Source organism: Filicampus tigris, chromosome 18 (genome assembly GCF_054856515.1).
Source record: "Filicampus tigris isolate MCC_2025a chromosome 18, RoL_Ftig_1.0, whole genome shotgun sequence".
Classification (NCBI taxonomy): Eukaryota; Metazoa; Chordata; class Actinopteri; order Syngnathiformes; family Syngnathidae; genus Filicampus; species Filicampus tigris.
Genome location: NC_141234.1, coordinates 2,237,173 through 2,257,348, shown reverse-complemented (window position 1 = coordinate 2,257,348; position 20,176 = coordinate 2,237,173). Strand labels below are relative to the sequence as shown.

The 20,176-nt window shown below is 38.8% G+C and overlaps 2 protein-coding genes across 12 annotated transcripts; one reads left to right on the top strand and one right to left on the bottom strand.

The window, feature by feature from the left end:
• Positions 1-1,661: 1,661 nt before the first annotated feature.
• On the bottom strand, positions 1,662-19,561 carry LOC147131928 (uncharacterized). 10 transcript variants are annotated; one of them, XR_015082049.1, is made up of 17 exons: positions 19,414-19,561; positions 18,467-18,545; positions 18,330-18,401; positions 18,106-18,251; positions 17,594-17,719; positions 17,076-17,133; positions 16,783-17,013; positions 15,292-15,431; positions 15,085-15,201; positions 14,947-15,004; positions 13,982-14,044; positions 13,208-13,818; positions 9,699-9,753; positions 6,040-6,178; positions 3,635-5,746; positions 3,393-3,444; positions 1,664-2,327 (listed from the first exon to the last, which is right to left on the bottom strand). XR_015082049.1 is itself a non-coding variant. In XM_086014359.1 (13 exons), the coding sequence occupies exons 2-13, from the start codon at positions 18,486-18,488 to the stop codon at positions 13,482-13,484; spliced, it is 1,215 nt and encodes a 404-aa protein (XP_085870485.1). In that variant the 5' UTR covers positions 18,489-18,545; positions 19,414-19,561; the 3' UTR covers positions 13,336-13,481. The 10 variants fall into 10 exon arrangements, 2 of the variants coding, with proteins under 2 accessions (XP_085870484.1, XP_085870485.1); XR_015082052.1 differs by having other exon boundaries at positions 1,668-2,327; positions 5,578-5,746; XR_015082047.1 differs by having other exon boundaries at positions 1,662-3,444.
• Positions 3,737-8,194, top strand: LOC147131929 (forkhead box protein I3-like). 2 transcript variants are annotated; one of them, XM_086014362.1, is made up of 5 exons: positions 3,737-3,887; positions 4,458-4,652; positions 5,621-5,756; positions 6,060-6,155; positions 7,529-8,194. In XM_086014362.1, the coding sequence occupies exons 3-5, from the start codon at positions 5,661-5,663 to the stop codon at positions 8,075-8,077; spliced, it is 741 nt and encodes a 246-aa protein (XP_085870488.1). In that variant the 5' UTR covers positions 3,737-3,887; positions 4,458-4,652; positions 5,621-5,660; the 3' UTR covers positions 8,078-8,194. The 2 variants fall into 2 exon arrangements, with proteins under 2 accessions (XP_085870488.1, XP_085870487.1); XM_086014361.1 differs by having other exon boundaries at positions 4,458-5,756.
• Positions 19,562-20,176: the final 615 nt, after the last annotated feature.

Sequence of the window (20,176 nt, the reverse complement as noted above, 5' to 3'; positions counted from 1 at the left end):
TCAAAGTTAAAAAGTGGTGATCAAACAGACGAAAATGGGCAAACAAAAGCACAAAACGCTTCATTAAACCCAAGCACCACACATACTAGTGAATTAAAATCTACTTAGCGATATATATATATATATATATATATATATATATATATATATATACACACACACACACATCTTCGCTTGATGATGTCAGGTTAGGGCTGGGTGATGAATCAATTTCATCGAGTAATTCAAGAAGTGAGTTTAAGTTACAGTGGATATATAGCTACGCAATACTCATAAGCATATATTCTTTATCCTCTGCAAAAAATGACGCCCACTTTAGTTGCTTCTTTGTGTGTTACACCATGAAAATTTGAGAATGTTGTATCTATTTATGTACAACAACGTTGTCGTCAAAAACTAGCTAGAATTGAAAAAAACATTTTTGTGAACAAAAGGTAGCTTAAAACAAAAATGCTTTGAAAAAAACAAAAAACAAAAACTAACAGAAATGACATCTTACGTTTATAAAAGCAACTAAAGCTAACAAGCGAAAATGTCCTTTGTTTTTGTCAATTAATATCATACATGAGCTTTCAGGGTTCATTTTAAATGAATTGCAGTTTACCTTATTAGACAATATGTAATCTTAAAGTGACTTTTTTTTTTTTAATCTTGCACTTGACAAATACACCATGCAGTATGTTAAAAAAAAAAAAACTACAAATAATGCTAAAACGAATAAACTAAACAAAGCATTTTCGGAAAACGTAAACAAACTTGCTCTAAAAGACTGATACAAATTAACTGACTTCAAAACGAAACAAAAACTCACTATCGTGAAAAATTCAAAACTATTTGAACCGTGATGTACAGAAATAAGTCACATTACAATACATTTGTCAACTCGGTAGTTTTGTTGCGTGTTAGCACGACACATTAGCATCAGCCCTGACTAACTAAATAAAACAAATAGTGATCGGGCCTCACTTTGTAAATGGCAATTAAAGGAGAGTAAAAAGTGCCTGAGGCAGTCGTCGTCCTTGTGTTTCACACTTTTGATAGCGCCACTCTCTCTCATTTGTCCAATTGAGGCCCATTCAATCAATTAAGTGCGGTGGAAATGCTGATTGGGCTGATTAGTGGACGTATTGATATGACCGCGGAGTCAAATAATGCACCGTCTGCCGTTAAAAGTCGACACTACCGATGCGGACAAACGATGGAAAACCGGCGACAAATGTTGAAATGAGCGCCATTAGTTTTACTGAAGGGGCGAGCTGCTCTAATCGAAGGGGTGGACCATGTGTGACCCTCACACACACACACACAAACACAAGCCTGAATGACACCCCTAAATAATGAGGCAACAACATCAGGATTTGAACAAGAAAATACTGCCCCCTATTGACAGTTTGCGTGCAAATCCTAATGTCAGTCAGCACTTCTTGAACTGATCAAATTAATAGCGTTTGGTTGTAATATTCACATAAGTGCATTTCAAACATATTTGTCAATTTAACTGCATTTCATTTTGACGTTTTTTTTTTAGCATACTTATTTGGTTAATATTTTAACCATGTGCTAGCTCAGTGAGGAGAAGAACCGCAATTTATCTTGCTAACAGAAAGACAAAGTAAACTTGACCGCCATCTTGTCTTTTTAAAAATGTTATATTTATCAAAGTTATTGCAATAATGACAGTGTTTACCTTTAACCATGCTGTCATCTTGTGATGAATATCATTTATCATTCATTCAAAGGCTTTCAAGAGCCGACATTTCCAAACAAGTGCAACGCCAACAAAGCGGAATGAGTTAATATATAAAAGAAACGTAAAAAAAAATCTTATGAAATTTAAAGTACGAGAAACCGGGCCAAATTCTACCGCAACAGGTTCTTCAACAAACCATGAATAATGACTTAATGGCAAGCAAGTTTAATTCTCAGATGAACTTGGTCGTTATGTTGTGTTATCTGCAGGAATCAAGTGGTCATTCCAAAATGAACAGCAGTTTTTTTTTCCTTTTTAATCCCACTCTTGGACAAGGGAATAATCACAGCCAAGGAGATTGACACTTCATTTGGAGGATCAATATTTACAATTTTGTCCTTTCAGGGAGACCTGCTCCACACTATTCTCCTCCTAAATAAGATGATCATATCTCCTCTGTCCTGGAATGAGATGAGATTCCTTGCCAAATTGCGTGTTTTCTCCTCACACTTCCAGCGCGGACTCGGAGAGATAGCCGGGGTGCTCGGCGTGGGGGGACGTGGTCCGGCTGGGTCATTCATCAAGAGGTGGTGGGTGGGGGTGACAGCCAGGTTTCTGCAACTTGCAGGTCGGATCACTCACATGTACACAACACAATAAACGCATTGGTCAATAAATTCACATGATTCATAAAATCCTGCATTATACTTATTGTTGTTGCCACATGGGTCTGATCATCTCTAAATAAGGTTTTTTTTTTAGAGTGATGGATGAAAGGGCCTGTGAGCTATAGTACAAGATTTTATATCTAATTAGCCCAAATGTTTATGGCACGTTTAATAGGCGAGGAGGGAAGGTCGTGATGGCTTTCCCGGGGGATGAATAAAGACCACCCTGCGACTCGGGGAAAATGAACAACAAATGGGAATGACATAACTGCATAACGGGATTGTGATATCATTTTATACAAGGCTGACCTCTACTGGTCAGAGGGGGTCAAAACAGCTAGGGGAAGTGACTACGGCGGTTTTAAGACGAAGTTGTTGTTTTTAACACTTTTTTTAGTATTAACAAATGTACGTCACATACTGAAACTTCGCAGGGGAGAGAAATAATACAAATCAAACAGCAAATTTAACAGAAAGAAAGAAAAATACCCCAAAAAACGGCAGGAGTATTTATATAAATAAAAATGTAGAAACATTGAAAACATTAAAATGGAAAGACAATTTCAACAGATTTCCGATTTTTACAATCAGATATAAATAAATATACATCCAACTCTTTCAACAACACGGTTTTAAGATAAATTGGACATTCAATCTGACTGATCATCATCGGACCGTTTTAATATTATTATTATTGCAGGTGACAACATCCACTAATATAGCTCTTACTTGGCTACTTTGTGCTGTTAACCGTACATTTATGAATATACAAGCAGGAATATAATACCATTAAATGGTTACAAAGAAAAAAAATGTATATTTTTTTTTAAATCATCGTACTTATGGCGCATGCGCAGAAATGAGTTTTCGCAGCCTCTGTTCTCCAAAAATGTATCAAATCTGGTGTTTACGAGGCAAAACCACATTATTTTTAAAAAAAAACGAAAAAACAATCACAAATTTTGAATAATAGCGTCCTAAGATATAGGTCTTAATCGACTTGTTTGCGCTGTAAACCGTACATTCATCTATACCTGCAGCTCACTGATGACGACATCATTCCTGTGTGCATACGTGGAGGTGAGCCTGGTGTTCATTAAAAAAAAAAAAAAATCAATTGTTGAGCCGAATTCTGCAGTAAAAGTCACTCAAATGTGCCGCATTTAGCCAAAGTCACTTTTAGCCTTTGAAAGTCTAGCAACCCGTCTATCTATCTATCTATCTATCTATCTAGCTATCATAACAAGCAAGGTGACTGTAAAATGTTGGCACATACTGTATCACTCTCAATAAATATGTCCGGACTAAAAGACTGATACACGTTCTTGTGTTTCGATTGTAAAAGGCAGTCTGACGGTGCACTTTTTCCATCCGCGCAGGTCGTGTTTGGAGAGAAACGAATCCCATTGTGGCAAACAAAGGCAGCAGCAAATGCGTTGACGAGTGCTCCACTCAGAACAACATCTTAAGAAAGGCTCTTCAGCTGCATTCCTGCGATTTGCACCTCATCTCAGCTGCATTCACAAAAGGTCAAAGGAAGACTTTCATGTGCGCTTATTTACATTCAATTGGATTGCAAGGCACACAAATTGGTGGAAATGTGACTCGGCACAGTCCCAACATATAGTGTGCATATTTGCTTCTTTAATTTAAAAGAAATTGGTAAAAAAAAAAAAAAATCAGCTAAATTAATATTTTATAGTTGGCATGCAATAATGTATGGAAACAGCAATAGGCGAAAATCTAAAAAGCAACTACAGCCAATTTATTTGACAAATACTAATATATATATTTTTTTAAATGACTATTTTTCAATAGCTCATTTTTAAATCATTTCAGTAACTTTGGATTCTTTTGCTGAACTACTGCACCACATTCAAAGCAGATTGCCTATATACAGAAATATACTATTTTAACTGAAACACATGAGAAAAACCATTAGGATAGGAAACTAATAGTCATAAAATGCGCAACATTCTTTTTGGTGGGGTCGGCGGGGCGGGGGTCAGTGACAACACAAATACCACCTTCCCCCTCGTTTCCAGTATTGACCGATCACTTGCATCTGTGTGCGTTCACCCGAATATGCAACTTTGCAGGTGAAAGCAGCACCTTTGACGGCGTAAAGTGTTTTAGTGTTGTTTGTGCGCACCAAGCTGAAAGGGGATCAGCGATGCAAATGCAGCACACCGAACAACAAAAGGATGAGATTGCTCATCCAAATGCCAAATGTTCTCTTCTGGGCGGAAACAACAAGAAGGACGCTTCAGATGGTGAGGGAGGCATACGCGCAGGTGAGTATGGAAAAGTTAAATGTGCAAAAAAAACATTAAGTGTGTCCGATGGTGAAAAAGAGAAGCCGAAGCGCTGCTACTCAAACGGGAGATTTCGGTGTTCATTTTATACGAAAAATGTATTTTGGTATTGCGGTCAAACTGTCATTTGAGAATTGTGGTGTACTTTTCTTTATTACACTATACTTAGTGACCAATTTTTAATATTGGACTTGACAAACACTCCATATATTTAAAAAAATATATACATAAAACTAATACTAAAACTAATAAAAACTCAACTAGAATGAAGCATTTTCAAAAAATAAAAATGAATAAAAACAGCAAACCTGCTGAGGAAAAACTGCTTAAAACTGACTTATAAAACAAATGTCAACATAATAAAAACTAACTAATGAAAAATCCCAAACTATTAAAAACCCTGGTTTGGACCAGACTCGTTTTTTTATTATTTTTTTAATATTGCAGGTGAGGAATAGAACTTATTAAGTGACCATGCTGATACAATGAGTTAATATTAGCTAGCACTTTTTTGTATTTTTGTATTTTTTAGATGCAGCACATAAGGTGGCCTTGCTGATGAAACCATAATCCAGATTGAATATGAGCACTTTGAACATGTTCAACCTCTTGAATGGCCATTCTGATGTTAAATTTCGCTACTTTGAATATTTTCATGATGACGCCTTGAGCTCCATGTTGTGACCAACATAAATTAGGTTAACAGAGTATTTCTACTAAAGAAAAAAAACTAATTTTTCTAAAGTGGCTAACTGGAGCTCCTAAGTGTCCACGCAGACAAACTCCACCTCTGCTAACGACCCATCAGAGTTTCAAAAGCTACCCATTAGCAGCCGGGTGCACACACCCTCCATTGTCTTGGCGGGCCTTAAAAGCCCAGCCCCAAAATTTGAGCTCTTCATACCCGATTTGACCGAGGTCCCTCCACGCATCATGTCCGCCTCCAGCAACAAGCTCCAAGCTCAGCTTCCTCCCGGCATTCGAGGCATGCGCCGCGAAGTCTTCCGGAGGAGCACCACCTATCTGGCCCGCATCGCCGTTATCCTCCAGGACGCCCCGGATAAAATGCTCACCTTCGCACAGGTAAGAAGGTTACACACGCACACGATCGGCTCCACAGCAGAGAAGTTTTTTTTGTAGATGTAGGTTGGTGTGTATACACATGTGTATATACACATGTTACTGCGTATATCTACATAGGTTTGATTCTAAATGTTTGCCGTCAATGTTATACATTAATGGCCACATTATGCCGCCGCCCCTGTGTGACCTATATCTTTGCTACTGTAACAACGAAAATTTCCCCACTGTGGGATCAATAAAGGCATTCTTATCTTATCTTATCTTATCTTAAGTTGTTTCTTACCTGGATGTGATGTCTTGTAGCTGATGGCCAGGATGGGCCCGCTGGTCCAAGAGGACAGGAAGTCCGTCGAGAACAACGTCAGAGTGTGTTTGTCCACCAACGTGTGCTTTGTCAAGGTAAGACGCTCCTGCAGGAAAGTCTAAAAAAAAAAAAATACAAAGGGAATAAACAAAACAAAAATAGAGACGAGATGAGGACAAGTCCATTTTTGTGCACTAGGGCCACAGTTCATTTTTTTTTAATCAATCAAACAAATTCAGTTCATGGAAAAGTAAGTTAAAAAAATAGTTAAAAACTGTGTATTCAAAATATTGTAATTTTTTTTCATAATATTTTATGTTACGGTTACTCTTGCATTAAAAAAAGGAAGAGTAGCTTTCAAGGAGGTTTGTGACTCACTAACCTGTTAAGCGCAGCGGCGATATTTTCAACAAAGGGCTTCAAAACAAAAAGGTAAATTAAAATAAACAAACAAACGTTAAGCTGGTTGACAAACTGTTTCACCCTCACTACTTCAACTTAAAAAAAAAAACAGCCAATCCAGCTGTCTTAAATGTCTAATCGGCAGGATGGCCTGAGAAGGAGGGGCAAGAACACCAAATAAATTTTAATCAATGCTTTGATCAGTTCAAATAATCGATGTCATTAGGTTAATATAGATGTACAATTATACAAGAACTAGGTACTAAATATTTTATGTGCCCCCCACTAGTCTAAACTCAACCAGGCCGATATTCTGCATTTTTACAAATACGGGCATCAGCCTTTTTAAACATAATCTTGACGTCTGATAACAGATCAATTTAAAACTGTTCACTCAAATTTCAGTTCACTTTATAGGAAATGCTGCTGACACCGGGCAGCACCTTTTTTTGTTTTGGTTTGAAATGAAAACCAAGAAACTCAAGGGAGCTATTTACTTGTTTCCGGTTTGACTGAATATTTTAAGACATGCTCCATGAACGTTTTGCTAGAATTTGTAAACAAAGAAGTCTATCCAAGAAAGTTAAGAAAATGAATATTGGCTCCATATAACAGTTATCAGCTTCCCAGACATGGCATTTTTTACTATTCTGATTAATTATGTGTGGGTGGATTGAGAATTAATAGGACGGCCATTTTGTCCTATACTGCCCTCTGCCGTCGAAGTGCCCTCAGCATTGCGGACGTCGTGGCTCAACTGTTTTCCGGGTTGGTCACGAGGTTGGCCTTGCGTTCCCCTTTAAATATTTAAAAGTACCGCAACATTGTATTCATTAGTCTTTCTGTGACGTTTAGCATTCTGTGTTAGCATACTTTCATGAGACAAACGTTTGGGTGTTGCTTACACTGCTGAACTGTCAAATAATGTTTAAAAGGGAACCGTTCTTAAAGAGTAAATGAACATGTAATGGACTTTATATACAACTGCACTTTATAGATTTAGAATCACTGAAATAAAAATAATCCTAACCCGAAATGTAACAAGCCTACATGTCGCCCCCTACAGATTCCTTTGTTCCCCGACTCCCTGGGCAGCAAGCGTAACTTCTGGAAGCTGGACCTGAGTTGCATCACCGCCAAAATGGTGCGCCGTCACTTTAAGGACAACCTGGACTTCTTCCCCGAGCTGAGAGACCGGCGTAAGGACGGCAAGGGGGATGCAGCAGCACCGCCACCGTCACCGCCGCCGCCCTCCGTCCAGATCAGCTGTGAGGTCAAGTTCAGCGGGCCCTTCTCCATCGAGTCCCTGCTGAAACGGGACAGCCCAGCCCCCGCCCATAGAACCTCACCACTAGCCAGCGTGCCCGTACAAAGACAGCATCCTCACTTTTACCATTCCACGCCGCGAGTTCATAAGTGCAGCCTCCGCGGGGCTGCGGAGGATTTCCTCCCCGGGAACTACCACAGTGCTGTGCCATGTCCAGCAGAGGGCGCCACCCACCACAGAACGAGCAAACGCTTGTGTACCGGACCCCCTTTCCCCACCTACGCCGACACCTTTAACCAATCATACGTCGCGTACCCTCCTTGCCATCCACGCCATTTTCGTTTATGAACTTTAAAAATATATATTTTTAACAAAAGCAAGAACAACAAAATAAATGCACTTTTCTTTTTGACGCGTAGTGTCACTTTGTTAACGCATGGACGCGCTGTAATTTGACAAGTTGTTGTATCTATTTTTGTTACCACAGTGTGTATTCAGTCTCTGATTTCACATTAAATTCTTTATCATTTTGTCTCTGTATTTCATTTGTTCAAGCTGGCGTGTCAGCCCGCGTGGGTGAGGACGGGCCGACACAGGGAGTTCTGCTTCGGGCCGAAATTCCAGCACCTCTTCTTCGAGGCTGTGGAAGTTATTCTAGCAGAATCTCTTTTTTTTTTTTTTTTTAAATCTGCTGACGTAAATATATTTGGTCAAAGTAAAGAGTAGAAAGTACAGATATTTAAAAAAAAAAAAAGAGAATACAAGTAATTTGCACATTCCTTCGTCATGGTTCTTTCTCACCGTCATAAATTATCTCACCCCTCCCAATGGAATTTGCTGGGCCCCTTTATCTACTCGACATTGAAGCTATTGTGGTATCTGCTTACGGTGCCTTTCTATTAGACAATTGCATGTATTTTAGAATGGTGTTTGTAATTGACAAATTGTATTGGAAAATTGCTTATCCTGATAGGAAATTGCTGACCTGAAGATGTTGCTTAAAGACACCAGTGAAACACCCGAGCATGTTGACAACTACTGGCCATGAAAGTTTGAGTAGCCCAAAATTTTGAGTCATGCCTCAAAGTGTTGGCCTTTTGTAGAAATTATGAATGTTATCATTGTCAGGTTCATCCATTTGACATTTTTATAACACAACACAAACGAAGAGGGAAGACACTAAATTCTTTGTTACTAGCTCATGAGAACGGAGAGATGGCACCATTTCTGCTTCCCGCTGTCCTCGTGAGGAGAACGCTTCTTTCTACGTTCCCTCTCTTTTTATTAACTTTCAGGACTCCCTGGTTACATGGGTGTTTCCAACCTAAGGGGCGGGGAATTTATGCAAGCCGTTGGAAACACTTGGCCTTGTTATCTATATGAGTGTATGTGGGGGAGAAATGATAAATATAGACATGAAAGCAGAAGCAATTAATTCATTGCAAGGAGATATCACATCCTTAGATTTAGTTTACAATACAAATATCTATAGAAAACAAAGTTAACTCAAACATATGTTCATTTAGCATAATCAGCAAATGTGTGATAACTATTTCAAAATTATTCTTACATTTCCCTACTCTTTATCCCACATTTGCACACAAATCCATCATCATGACACAAAAACTACCACCAGTCTTTATTCAATGCAATTATTCATCATGTGCAAACGTAATGCCCAGAAGGCAACTCGACTACGTGTTGTGATGTTACCAAAAATCTCAGAAAACGTAGAAAAAGCCAAACGAATACCAATCAAGACATTTTTTGTAAACCTGGATGCCTGTGTCATTGGTGTCTCCCACATCCATTTGTCACAGTAAAGGATACAATTTGCCCAATCTAGCTGTAATAGGATTTAATGCCTAGAATGTTTACACTTGCAAAACATTTTCACTTCTGCTTTCACATCGGGTAAATAAGTTAAACAGAGCACATTTATGACATTATGAACATACATTATACCAACCTTAGTAGACTTCCACCACTGTTTTGAGTCAGGTCCAAATCAGAGCTTCAAGTCCCTGTAAAGTGAAAAATTTCTTGTGAGTTGGACACACCACAAAATTTGAATGATTAAAAAAAGTCGCTCGGTATAGGCTTCAAATTGGGACCGTTCTCTACATACATTGAAGCCACGCCTTCTCAACTGTCAATCAAATACCCGTACTGCGACCTGGAAAACGATGCGACTTCTAGGATTTTCCTCACACCCTAAGCATGACTTAACTATGTTTGAGGAGCAAAAACATCTCCCTGAAGGCCCGTGGTGGAGACAACGGGGCGCTCTAAAGTGCCACGCCAGCATGTAGCCCAGCGATGCAAAATGAACAGATATTCAATTAAAAATCAAACGCTTTTGTCTAGTTTCAAAACATTTTGACTTCAACACACATTTCTCTCGGTTTTCTTTTTTTTAATTAATGCTTTACAAATGCAACACGCAAACTTGACATTAAGATACAACTATGTCAGCAGTACGTACATTTCTTTTACAGCAACATCACATGGTGCAAAACGAACACTGGTGACGGGAAAACACTGAACATAGCTAACATAAGTAACAAAATGTGGTTAACAACCAACCATAAACTGCTTTCGGTATACACATTTTAATCTTATTTGCTTTGGATGAATATCACTATAAAAAAAAAATAAATAAATAAAAAAAATTATAACCACGAACCAAAAAGTGTTTCTCTAAAATTTTCGTATTGGGGAAAAAAAAATACAGTTGAGCTTGACGCATTGAGAGACAAAACGCAACTTACAAAAAGTTGGTCAACTGGTCACATTTTCAGATTTTGTTTTTCTAAGGTTTGATAAAAAAAAAGGCATCCCTTTTGCTTTGGATGAGTATAACTAAAAAAAAAAATTATAAACATGAACCAAACAGTGTTTCTATAAAATTTTCGGATTGGGGAAAAAAAAAATACAGTTGAGCTTGATGCATTGAGAGACAAAACACTACTTACAAAAAGTTGGTCAACCGGTCACATTTTCAGATTTTGTTTTTCTAAAGTTGATAAAAAAAAAAGTCTTCCCTTTTGCTTTGGATGAGTATCACTATAAAAAAAAAAAAATTATAATCGTGAACCAAAAAGTGTTTCTATAAAATTTTCGTATTGGGGAAAGAAAAATACAGTTGAGCTTGACGCATTGAGAGACGAAACACTATTTACAAAAACTTGGTCAACTGGTCACATTTTCAGATTTTGTTTTTCTAAGGTTGATTAAAAAAAAGGCATCCCTTTTGCTTTGGATGAGTATCACTATAAAAAAAAAAAATTATGACCATGAACCAAAAAGTGTTTCTCTAAAATTTTCGTTTTGGGGAAAAAAAAATACACCTGAGCTTGACGCATTGAGAGACAAAACACTACTTACAAAAAGTAGGGTCAACTGGTCACATTTTCAGATTTTGTTTTTCTAAGGTTGATGAAAAAAAAAAGGCATCCCTTTTGCTTTGGATGAGTATCACTATAAAAAAAAAAATACTGTTGAGCTTGACGCATTGAGAGACAAAACACTACTTACAAAAAGTTGGTCAAATGGTCACATTTTCAGATTTTGTTTTTCTAAAGTTGATAAAAAAAAAGTCTTCCCTTTTGCTTTGGATGAGTATCACTATAAAAAAAAAAAAAAAAAATTATGACCACGAACCAAAAAGTGTTTCTCTAAAATTTTCGTATTGGGGAAAAAAAAATACACCTGAGCTTGACGCATTGAGAGACAAAACACTACTTACAAAAAGTAGGGTCAACTGGTCACATTTTCAGATTTTGTTTTTCTAAAGTTGATAAAAAAAAGGCATCCCTTTTGCTTTGGATGAGTATCACTATAAAAAAAAAAAAAAAATTATTACCACGAACCAAAAAGTGTTTCTCTAAAATTTTCGTATTGGGGAAAAAAAAATACACCTGAGCTTGACGCATTGAGAGACAAAACACTACTTACAAAAAGTAGGGTCAACTGGTCACATTTTCAGATTTTGTTTTTCTAAGGTTGATGAAAAAAAAAGGCATCCCTTTTGCTTTGGATGAGTATCACTATAAAAAAAAAAAAAAAATTATGACCACGAACCAAAAAGTGTTTCTCTAAAATTTTCGTATTGGGGAAAAAAAAATACACCTGAGCTTGACGCATTGAGAGACAAAACACTACTTACAAAAAGTAGGGTCAACTGGTCACATTTTCAGATTTTGTTTTTCTAAAGTTGATAAAAAAAAAGTCTTCCCTTTTGCTTTGGATGAGTATCACTATAAAAAAAAAAAAATTATAATCGTGAACCAAAAAGTGTTTCTATAAAATTTTCGTATCGGGGAAAAAAAAATACACCTGAGCTTGACGCATTGAGAGACAAAACACTACTTACAAAAAGTAGGGTCACCTGGTCACATTTTCAGATTTTGTTTTTCTAAGGTTGATGAAAAAAAAAGGCATCCCTTTTGCTTTGGATGAGTATCACTATAAAAAAAAAAAAAAAAATTATGACCACGAACCAAAAAGTGTTTCTCTAAAATTTTCGTATTGGGGAAAAAAAAATACACCTGAGCTTGACGCATTGAGAGACAAAACACTACTTACAAAAAGTAGGGTCAACTGGTCACATTTCAGATTTGGTTTTTCTAAAGCTGATAAAAAAAAAAAGTCTTCCCTTTTGCTTTGGATGAGTATCACTATAAAAAAAAAAAATACAGTTGAGCTTGACGCATTGAGAGACAAAACACTACTTACAAAAAGTAGGGTCAACTGGTCACATTTTCAGATTTTGTTTTTCTAAGGTTGATAAAAAAAGGCATCCCTTTTGCTTTGGATGAGTATCACTATAAAAAAAAAAAAAAAATTATAACCATGAACCAAAAAGTGTTTCTATAAAATGTTCGTATTGGGGGAAAAAAAATACACCTGAGCTTGACGCATTGAGAGACAAAACACTACTTACAAAAAGTAGGGTCAACTGGTCAAATTTTCAGATTTGGTTTTTCTAAGGTTGATAAAAAAAAGGCATCCCTTTTGCTTTGGATGAGTATCACTATAAAAAAAATTATAACCATGAACCAAAAAGTGTTTCTATAAAATTTTCGTATTGGGGAAAAAAAAAATACACCTGAGCTTGACGCATTGAGAGACAAAAGACTACTTACAAAAAGTAGGGTCAACTGGTCACATTTTCAGATTTTGTTTTTCTAAGGTTGATAAAAAAAAAAAAAGTCTTCCCTTTTGCTTTGGATGAGTATCACTATAAAAAAAAAATACTGTTGAGCTTGACGCATTGAGAGACAAAACACTACTTACAAAAAGTTGGTCAAATGGTCACATTTTCCGATTTTGTTTTTCTAAGGTTGATAAAAAAAAAAGTCTTCCCTTTTGAAAGCTGGGGATACAGATTTGACCAATGCCAGGCGATGGGGGAAAAAATAAGTACGTACACCATCGCAAATGCAAATAAAATACTCTCTTTGACGTGTTGCATACTTGATCATTTTTGGACAGTCAGAGTGGTCCAGGCAGGACGGGTGCAGTGAGATGAGACACAGGCGGGAAATAGGGCACGGGGTGCAGCCAAGGCGGGGCGTCGTAGCCTTGGTACCCCGGGAAGCTGCCTGCACCCGCCTGATACGCTTGCGTCCAAGATGGCGTCTGGATCACGGGAACGCTTTGTAATTCCGTTTGCGACATGTGACACGCTTCCGGATTCATAGCGACTGGCGGTGGATAATCCTGTTGGGGATTTTCTTGCTTTTCAACTTCAGTCGGCGTCCAATCGTTCCACTGTGGGCAGGTGGAATTGAACCACTCTTGGGCGACGGGCGCCGCGCTTTGCCACTCGTGGTGAGAGGCGGGAATCGGATGCTCGGCTTGTTGGTTGCTGGCCGGATAAAAATAGAGAGTGACGTTTAAGTCCCCCTCGCCTGGGTCGAAAGTCATGTCAAAGTCTTGGTCCAAAGGGTCTTGGGGTGGACCTTCGTGGCTGACCGACGTCCTCTCCAGCAGCAGCGGACCTTCGGTGAGCGGAAGGCTTACCTTGAACACCACCTGACCTTTGCCTGGGACGCTCTCGTCCCGCTTCTTAACTTTGGGGCCTCCTGCCGGGAAGAAAGGGAAGAGAAAAAAAACAAAAACAAAAAAAAACACACACACACACACACACACACACACACACACACACACCCACACCCACACAAACAAAACAGAAAAACCACACGCATTGAAGAGTCGCTACTGGGAAAAGAGTGGAAAAAGACACACCTTTCTTGGCTTTGTTCCACTTGTGGACAGTCAGGCAGCTCCCCTTCCAGAGCCTGGAGATGCCTGGAAAGGAGCACCAGGAAGATGATGAAATAAGTTGCTCAAAAGCAAAACCCGACTTTTGTCAAAGGATATATTTGTGAAAACTGCGACTTTAATGCTAATAATTTGGGCTTTAGCCTGAAACATTTCTACAGTCCTATTCTTCTATAGGATAACAACAACAATGAAATGTTGTTTTGATGGCATTAATAATTTACAAATAGTCACCAGTGTAACCATTTGTTGTAGTAGTAGTAGTATTAAGGAGTGTGTGTGCCATGCAGGTACCTTATGACGTCATCACTTGTACTTCTATAGAAAGTCAACCCGAACATATTTTTTTTCAAGAATATGTTCTATGCAGGCCCACTAGTTGAAACACGGCATTCTGATTAATTTGTGGAATTCGAGTTAAGCAGCAAAATCCACCCGTTTTAAGCTATCTCAGGGGGCGGCCATTTTGTCACTCTTGTCGACTGGAAATGACATCACAGTTGCTCAGGGCTCAAATAATGACCAAGCACAGCTCACCTGTTTTCTGAAGCTGAGCCATGATTGGTCGGTACCTGAGCCCTGAGCAACTGTGATGTCATTTTCAGTCGACAGAAGTGACAAAACGGCCGCCCCGTGAGATGGCTCAAAACGGGCGGATTAACCCTTATTCCACAAATATTAAATCAGAATGCCTCGTTTCAACTAGTGAGCCTGCATAGAACATATTCTTGAAGAAAAATATTTGGGTTGACTTCCCATCTGAATAATCTCTGTAATCTTTTCCCTCCTTTGTGACACTTTTTATAGATTTACCGCATCAAACCCTTTGACCAATCACTAACTGCTTGTAACGCACAAAGATCTGCCATGCCCATGACTTTCATATCTTTCAAATTTTTCAAACTCGTCCGGCCTTTAAGTGTACTTACACCACTTGTAACTTTTGCTGGCGAGTTGTCCACAGAGGAACTGCGGCGCCTTGACCACCTAGAAACACAACATGTCTGAAAGACTGCAGTCAACCTGAGCAGCAAAAGAAGAAGGTTTAAAAAGTCCACAAGGCTCACTTCCATGTCTCCTCGTCCCTCCTCATGCTCAACCTTGGCGGCCAGCGAGTCCATCAGCTGAGTGTGGTTGCCCACGTTTGGTCCGGCGGCCCCCACCAGCTCGCGCCGCGTTTCCATCTAACACAAGAGTTGCAGCTTTAAACTCCAGTTGCACACTCTCTCTGCGCCTTCCTTCGTGTGTGTGTGTGTGTGTGTGTATGTACGGACCAGGTAGCTGTGCACGTGACTCAAACTGCTGACGTGGTAGATGAAGGCCCGCGTGTTGACCCGAGTCCGGCAGCAGTGGCACAGGAAGAAGTAAGTGCGATCGTTCTCCTCGCAAACGCACTCGGTTACCCTGAAAAGACCTGAGAGGACGAAAACGTGTCGGCAGCTGGTTACAAACGAAGAGTTATTGCACTTACTTTTTTTAAGATCATGGATCACCCCGCCCCCCATCATAAAAAATAAATAAATAAAATGATATATTGGTTAAAAGACAAAATGTAAATTTGTCTTATTGTTTTGTTTCTTAATTTAATTTCAATCAACCTTTAAGTGTCAAAACACTTTTTTGTTTTAATATTTTAAAATACACTCCAAAAAACATACAACTCATCTTAGCTTTGTTTATTTTTTTTGTTTTTTTTTAATTGCTTAAAATCAGGACAGAACTAATATAAAAAAAACGTTCTTTAAAAATATTTTTTTTAATTTTTAAGCATTATTGACACCACGTATATTTGGAAAAATACTTTTGTCATATATTAAAAACAAAAAAATATTTTTCATTTGAAAAAAGTGATTTTTAATTGAAGACAGCGCTCATATAAAATAAAATAAAAGTGTAAAAAGTGATAAAATGCAATTGCATTTTTCAAAATACATTTTTAAATATATATTTTTTAAAAGACAAAAAAACGTTGACCTTTTATTAGTAATTGTAAAAAGGGAAACCTTATTTTCTAAAGAAAAAATGTCTTGAAAACATTGATAATCTTTGCCTGTAAAACAACAGAAAACAGGTCTCAGGGACAGGGACCACCCCCTCCAGGGCACCCTAACAGCACTCCATAGCACCTTCAGTGACAGACTGTTACACCCTCGCTGTGCAAAGGAGAGATTCCGCCGTTCCTTCTTGCCTGCTGCTGTCAGACTCTTTAACAAGAACATTGTGTAGTCTCTACAAACTGGCGGTCATTAGTGCAATTGTGCAGTCCTGCACCTGAGCTCGTATCGTGCAATACCCAATATTCCCCACTACTGTAATACCGTGCAATACTCAACATTCCCCACTACTGTTAGTCTAGTTTTATTTTTATCCAATGCTGTTCCTTACATTTCACTACAGCACTGCAGCACTGTCACTTAGAGTATTTTTTCCTCTGTACTATGTACAGGCCGAAATGAGTGTTCCTCATATTTTTTATGTAGATGTAGGTTGGTGTGTATACACATGTGTATATACACATGTTACTGCGTATATCTACATAGGTTTGATTCTAAATGTTTGCCGTCAATGTTATACATTAATGGCCACATTATGCCGCCGCCCCTGTGTGACCTATATCTTTGCTACTGTAACAACGAAAATTTCCCCACTGTGGGATCAATAAAGGCATTCTTATCTTATCTTATCTTATCAAAATGCTCGCTGTGCCAAACGACATTCATTGCAAAATGGTCGCCTGTGCAACCGGAACAATGACTTGAACTGACCAACGAGAGGTTTGGCTCCCTTGTAGCGATCGCGCAAGGTGTGGCCAAAACTCCGAGTGTTTTCTCCAGCCCAGCAAGAACCATCAGCATGTGCGAACTGTGCCTCCCCGTGGCCAATGGTGACCACCCTCTGCTCATCCTCCTCATCTTCTTCTTCTTCGTCAAGATTGTCGTTGAAGGGGCTCTCGGGCTCGTCGGCTCCGTACATCAGGAACTTACCCAAATTTATCGCTTAAAAAGAATATAGTCATTTAATATGCATCAACAGAAAGTGATGCATTCAAGAGCATTACCCTCGCTGTCACTGGCTGCCTTTAGCATCTCAAACGCAGCATCCTCAACTTCCAGCAACTTGAAAAGACCAAAAAAAAAAAAAAAAAAGCATAAAAACAACTAGACAAGGTGTCGCACATGCTAAATGCTAACAATAATGTAACCAGGAAGAAGAAATAACCAATATGCTGGGAAATGTGACTGCTAACAGCTAAGCTAACATCACACCTAGTTGCATATGTGCTACATGCTATACATGCTAGCAAGAATGTAAGTGAAAGAAGCACGAGCAATTAATTTGCAATCCAAATAAAAAAAGTGAAAAGAATGGAATTGATAGCTAACAGCCAAGCTAGCAGGCTAACAAAAAAAACGTACTGCTATCAGACATGCCGATGGCTAACGTGGAGAAAAATATAACGAAATGTCTAATCGATGTAGGCTTTGTTCCGACACCATAATGAGTTTGGAGCATGTTGGGAGCAAATGAAACTTGAGCTGCCGATGCTAACGCTAATGTTTTTGTAATGAACGAGACCTTGATATCCCCAGGTCCCTCCTTGCCCTCCAGCGTCCTGGCGATGTCCATCAGGGGCCAGGCCAGCAGAGACATGTCGGCGCCGCTCTGCTTCACGTCCGACAGCAAGTGGGGGTGCCAGGCTTTCTGTCCAGTAAACAGAGAAGCACCTTAGCGGGTTAAGCAAACTGGCACCACGCATAGTAGCTAGTTAGTAGCTGCGCATTAGTATTTTTAATTGGAGACTGTTGTGTAGGTTTACTTTTTAAGAAAAGTCATTTTTAACCTTCCTTGATGAGCCCCCCCCCCCTTCACACTGCCCTGAACCGCAGTCTTTTTCCTGCATCTCTGTTGCGTGTGACCAATTTGAAATGTGTGCGTGGACAAAGTCAACCTGGCAATTTTTCAAATCTTTTTGTCCGAGGCACCGATTTTTCGTTCTCCGCCGCCTACGCCGTGCCTTTCACCGTCGCGTTTCCGCCTCAGTCCTTTCACACAAGGAAGTTGGCAGTGTGAACGGAGGGGGGACTCACGGTGTAATTGTATCGGTGGAGGCTGCCCATGATGTGATTGCGCATGTCGCCTTTGCTCAGCCGACACGCGCACACCTCGCAGAGGTACAAGGTCTCGCCACCCCCACGTGAGCCTGCTTTCACGCATTCCGTGATGCTGCGCAGCCCTGCGGGGACGCAACAGTAAATCAATACCATTATAAAATCTTGAAATAAAAGATAACTTTAAGGACGTTTGTCGGTACCAATTATGGGCTGCAGTCGTTTGCTGTTGTTAAGGTACACCTTCATGGATTCAAAAAGCTCACTGGACAGGCCTGCAAACAAACACCAGGTGATACGTCAGCGACTTCACACATTTTTATGATTTGGAATACCATACCTCGTTGTGTTTCAAGCTGCATGTTGTTCAAATCTGGACCAAAGGCCCGGCCGGCTGTGAGGAGAAGGCCGTAAACATCCTGATAAGAGATAATGCAAATATTTATTATGACGCGCGAGCAACAATGTTGTGGGTTACACTGACATCAGGAATTGAGCTCGACTGATTTATCAGCCATTATTGGCAAAAGTTAATGATGTTCTATTGATTACATTGATATATCACGTATCTCGAATAATGATTATAGAGTAATGCACAGTGCCAACCGATATCAGTTATGTATACAAAAATTTCAATACTAACTGATCATGATCTGTAAAGGTATCAATATAGTCTTTACATTTCTTTAAATATTAAAACACAATTTTGATTGATACTGCCACACCTCACTAATGCAAAATGTCAAACATTGTTGTGTTACACTAATCATAAATAAACTTTAAATGTGACATTTTGTGTTTACTTCATTAGGGGCTGCAAGTGATCTATCGCAGACAAGATGGCGGCGAAATTCCATCAGAAAAAAGAGCGAATCTCAAAATACCACACAAACAGCGTTAATTTAAGCGTTTTATCGTCAAAGTTTAATCGTTGCACAAGTTGTGTGAATATTTTCAATTGTTCGGGTTGTTATTTTAGGAAAAAAAGTAGACGGGAAAGTTTGGTAATATGACTGATGAACTCGTGTGTCGAACATCACAGCGGACCTGTTGCTCTGTTTGAAAACAAAACAACAAAAACTACATTCAAATCATAGTTCGTTTTAAGATTAATGACATAACATAATCCACTAAGCAAATCTCACGGTATCGGCTTGGTTAAAATGCGTGTCAAGAATGTCCTATTGTTAAAACATCAAACTAGTAACTACGTTGCATTTCGCCGCTCTTTACCGTGTTTATCAAACTGAAACTAAACAAAAGATGAGCACTTAAGTTGCCACTTACCGCCAGAAAGTTGGCCCTTTAGTTTGTGACCAGCTACGACCACCTAAAAGGGTGAAAAAAAACTAATAAACGTCAGTCTTTTCTGCGTAAATCGAAACACGCGTGGACATTTGGGGCAAATGCTGACTGGCAGAGACTTCATGACATAACTTCCGCCCACTCTCCAAGCGGCACATGCGCATATTGTAAAGACCTTTGAAAAGTGCGTCTTTTTTACGTCCGTATCTTAATACAACATATTTTTAAACGTACATTTTGAATTATATATATATATATATATATATATATATATATATATATATATATATATATATATACACACACACACACACACACACATATATAATCATTAAATAGTTATCATACATTTGCCTTGTTTGGTAGGATTGAATGTGTTGAGTGATTTAGTGATATATATAGATATAGATTGATATAGGTATTGTTCAAATTAGAGCAATAGTGTTACTAGATTGCAATAAATATCTATGTGAAATGTTATTGCTCTGCAATGAATAATATTGCTTTCGCTCTTGTATGTGCTCGCAATGAATAAATTGCTTCTGCTTTCATATCTATTTTATAATGAGCATCCGAAGAGAAAATGTGAAAAGAAGAGGGAAAGACGGAGAAGCAAGACGGGGGGCCTCACGGGGACCTCAGCGTTCTTACCTCTGACATAGTCTAGAAAGTGATGTGACTAAAATGTTTTGCAATGTAATCGTTTGGAGCTTTTTTGACTCATGTAAACAGCAGAGCTGGGCAG

Coding starts and splice junctions, on each gene's coding strand:
- LOC147131929 (XM_086014361.1), top strand. CDS start 5,607: ATGTCCGCCTCCAGCAACAAGCTCCAAGCTCAGCTTCCTCCCGGCATT. Junction 5,757..6,059: donor AAATGCTCACCTTCGCACAG/GTAAGAAGGTTA, acceptor GATGTCTTGTAG/CTGATGGCCAGGATGGGCCC. Junction 6,156..7,528: donor CCAACGTGTGCTTTGTCAAG/GTAAGACGCTCC, acceptor CGCCCCCTACAG/ATTCCTTTGTTCCCCGACTC.
- LOC147131928 (XM_086014358.1), bottom strand. CDS start 18,488: ATGCAGCTTGAAACACAACGAG. Junction 17,014..17,075: donor GGCAGCCAGTGACAGCGAGG/GTAATGCTCTTG, acceptor ATTCTTTTTAAG/CGATAAATTTGGGTAAGTTC. Junction 15,432..16,782: donor GGGAGCCAAACCTCTCGTTG/GTCAGTTCAAGT, acceptor TCGTCCTCTCAG/GTCTTTTCAGGGTAACCGAG.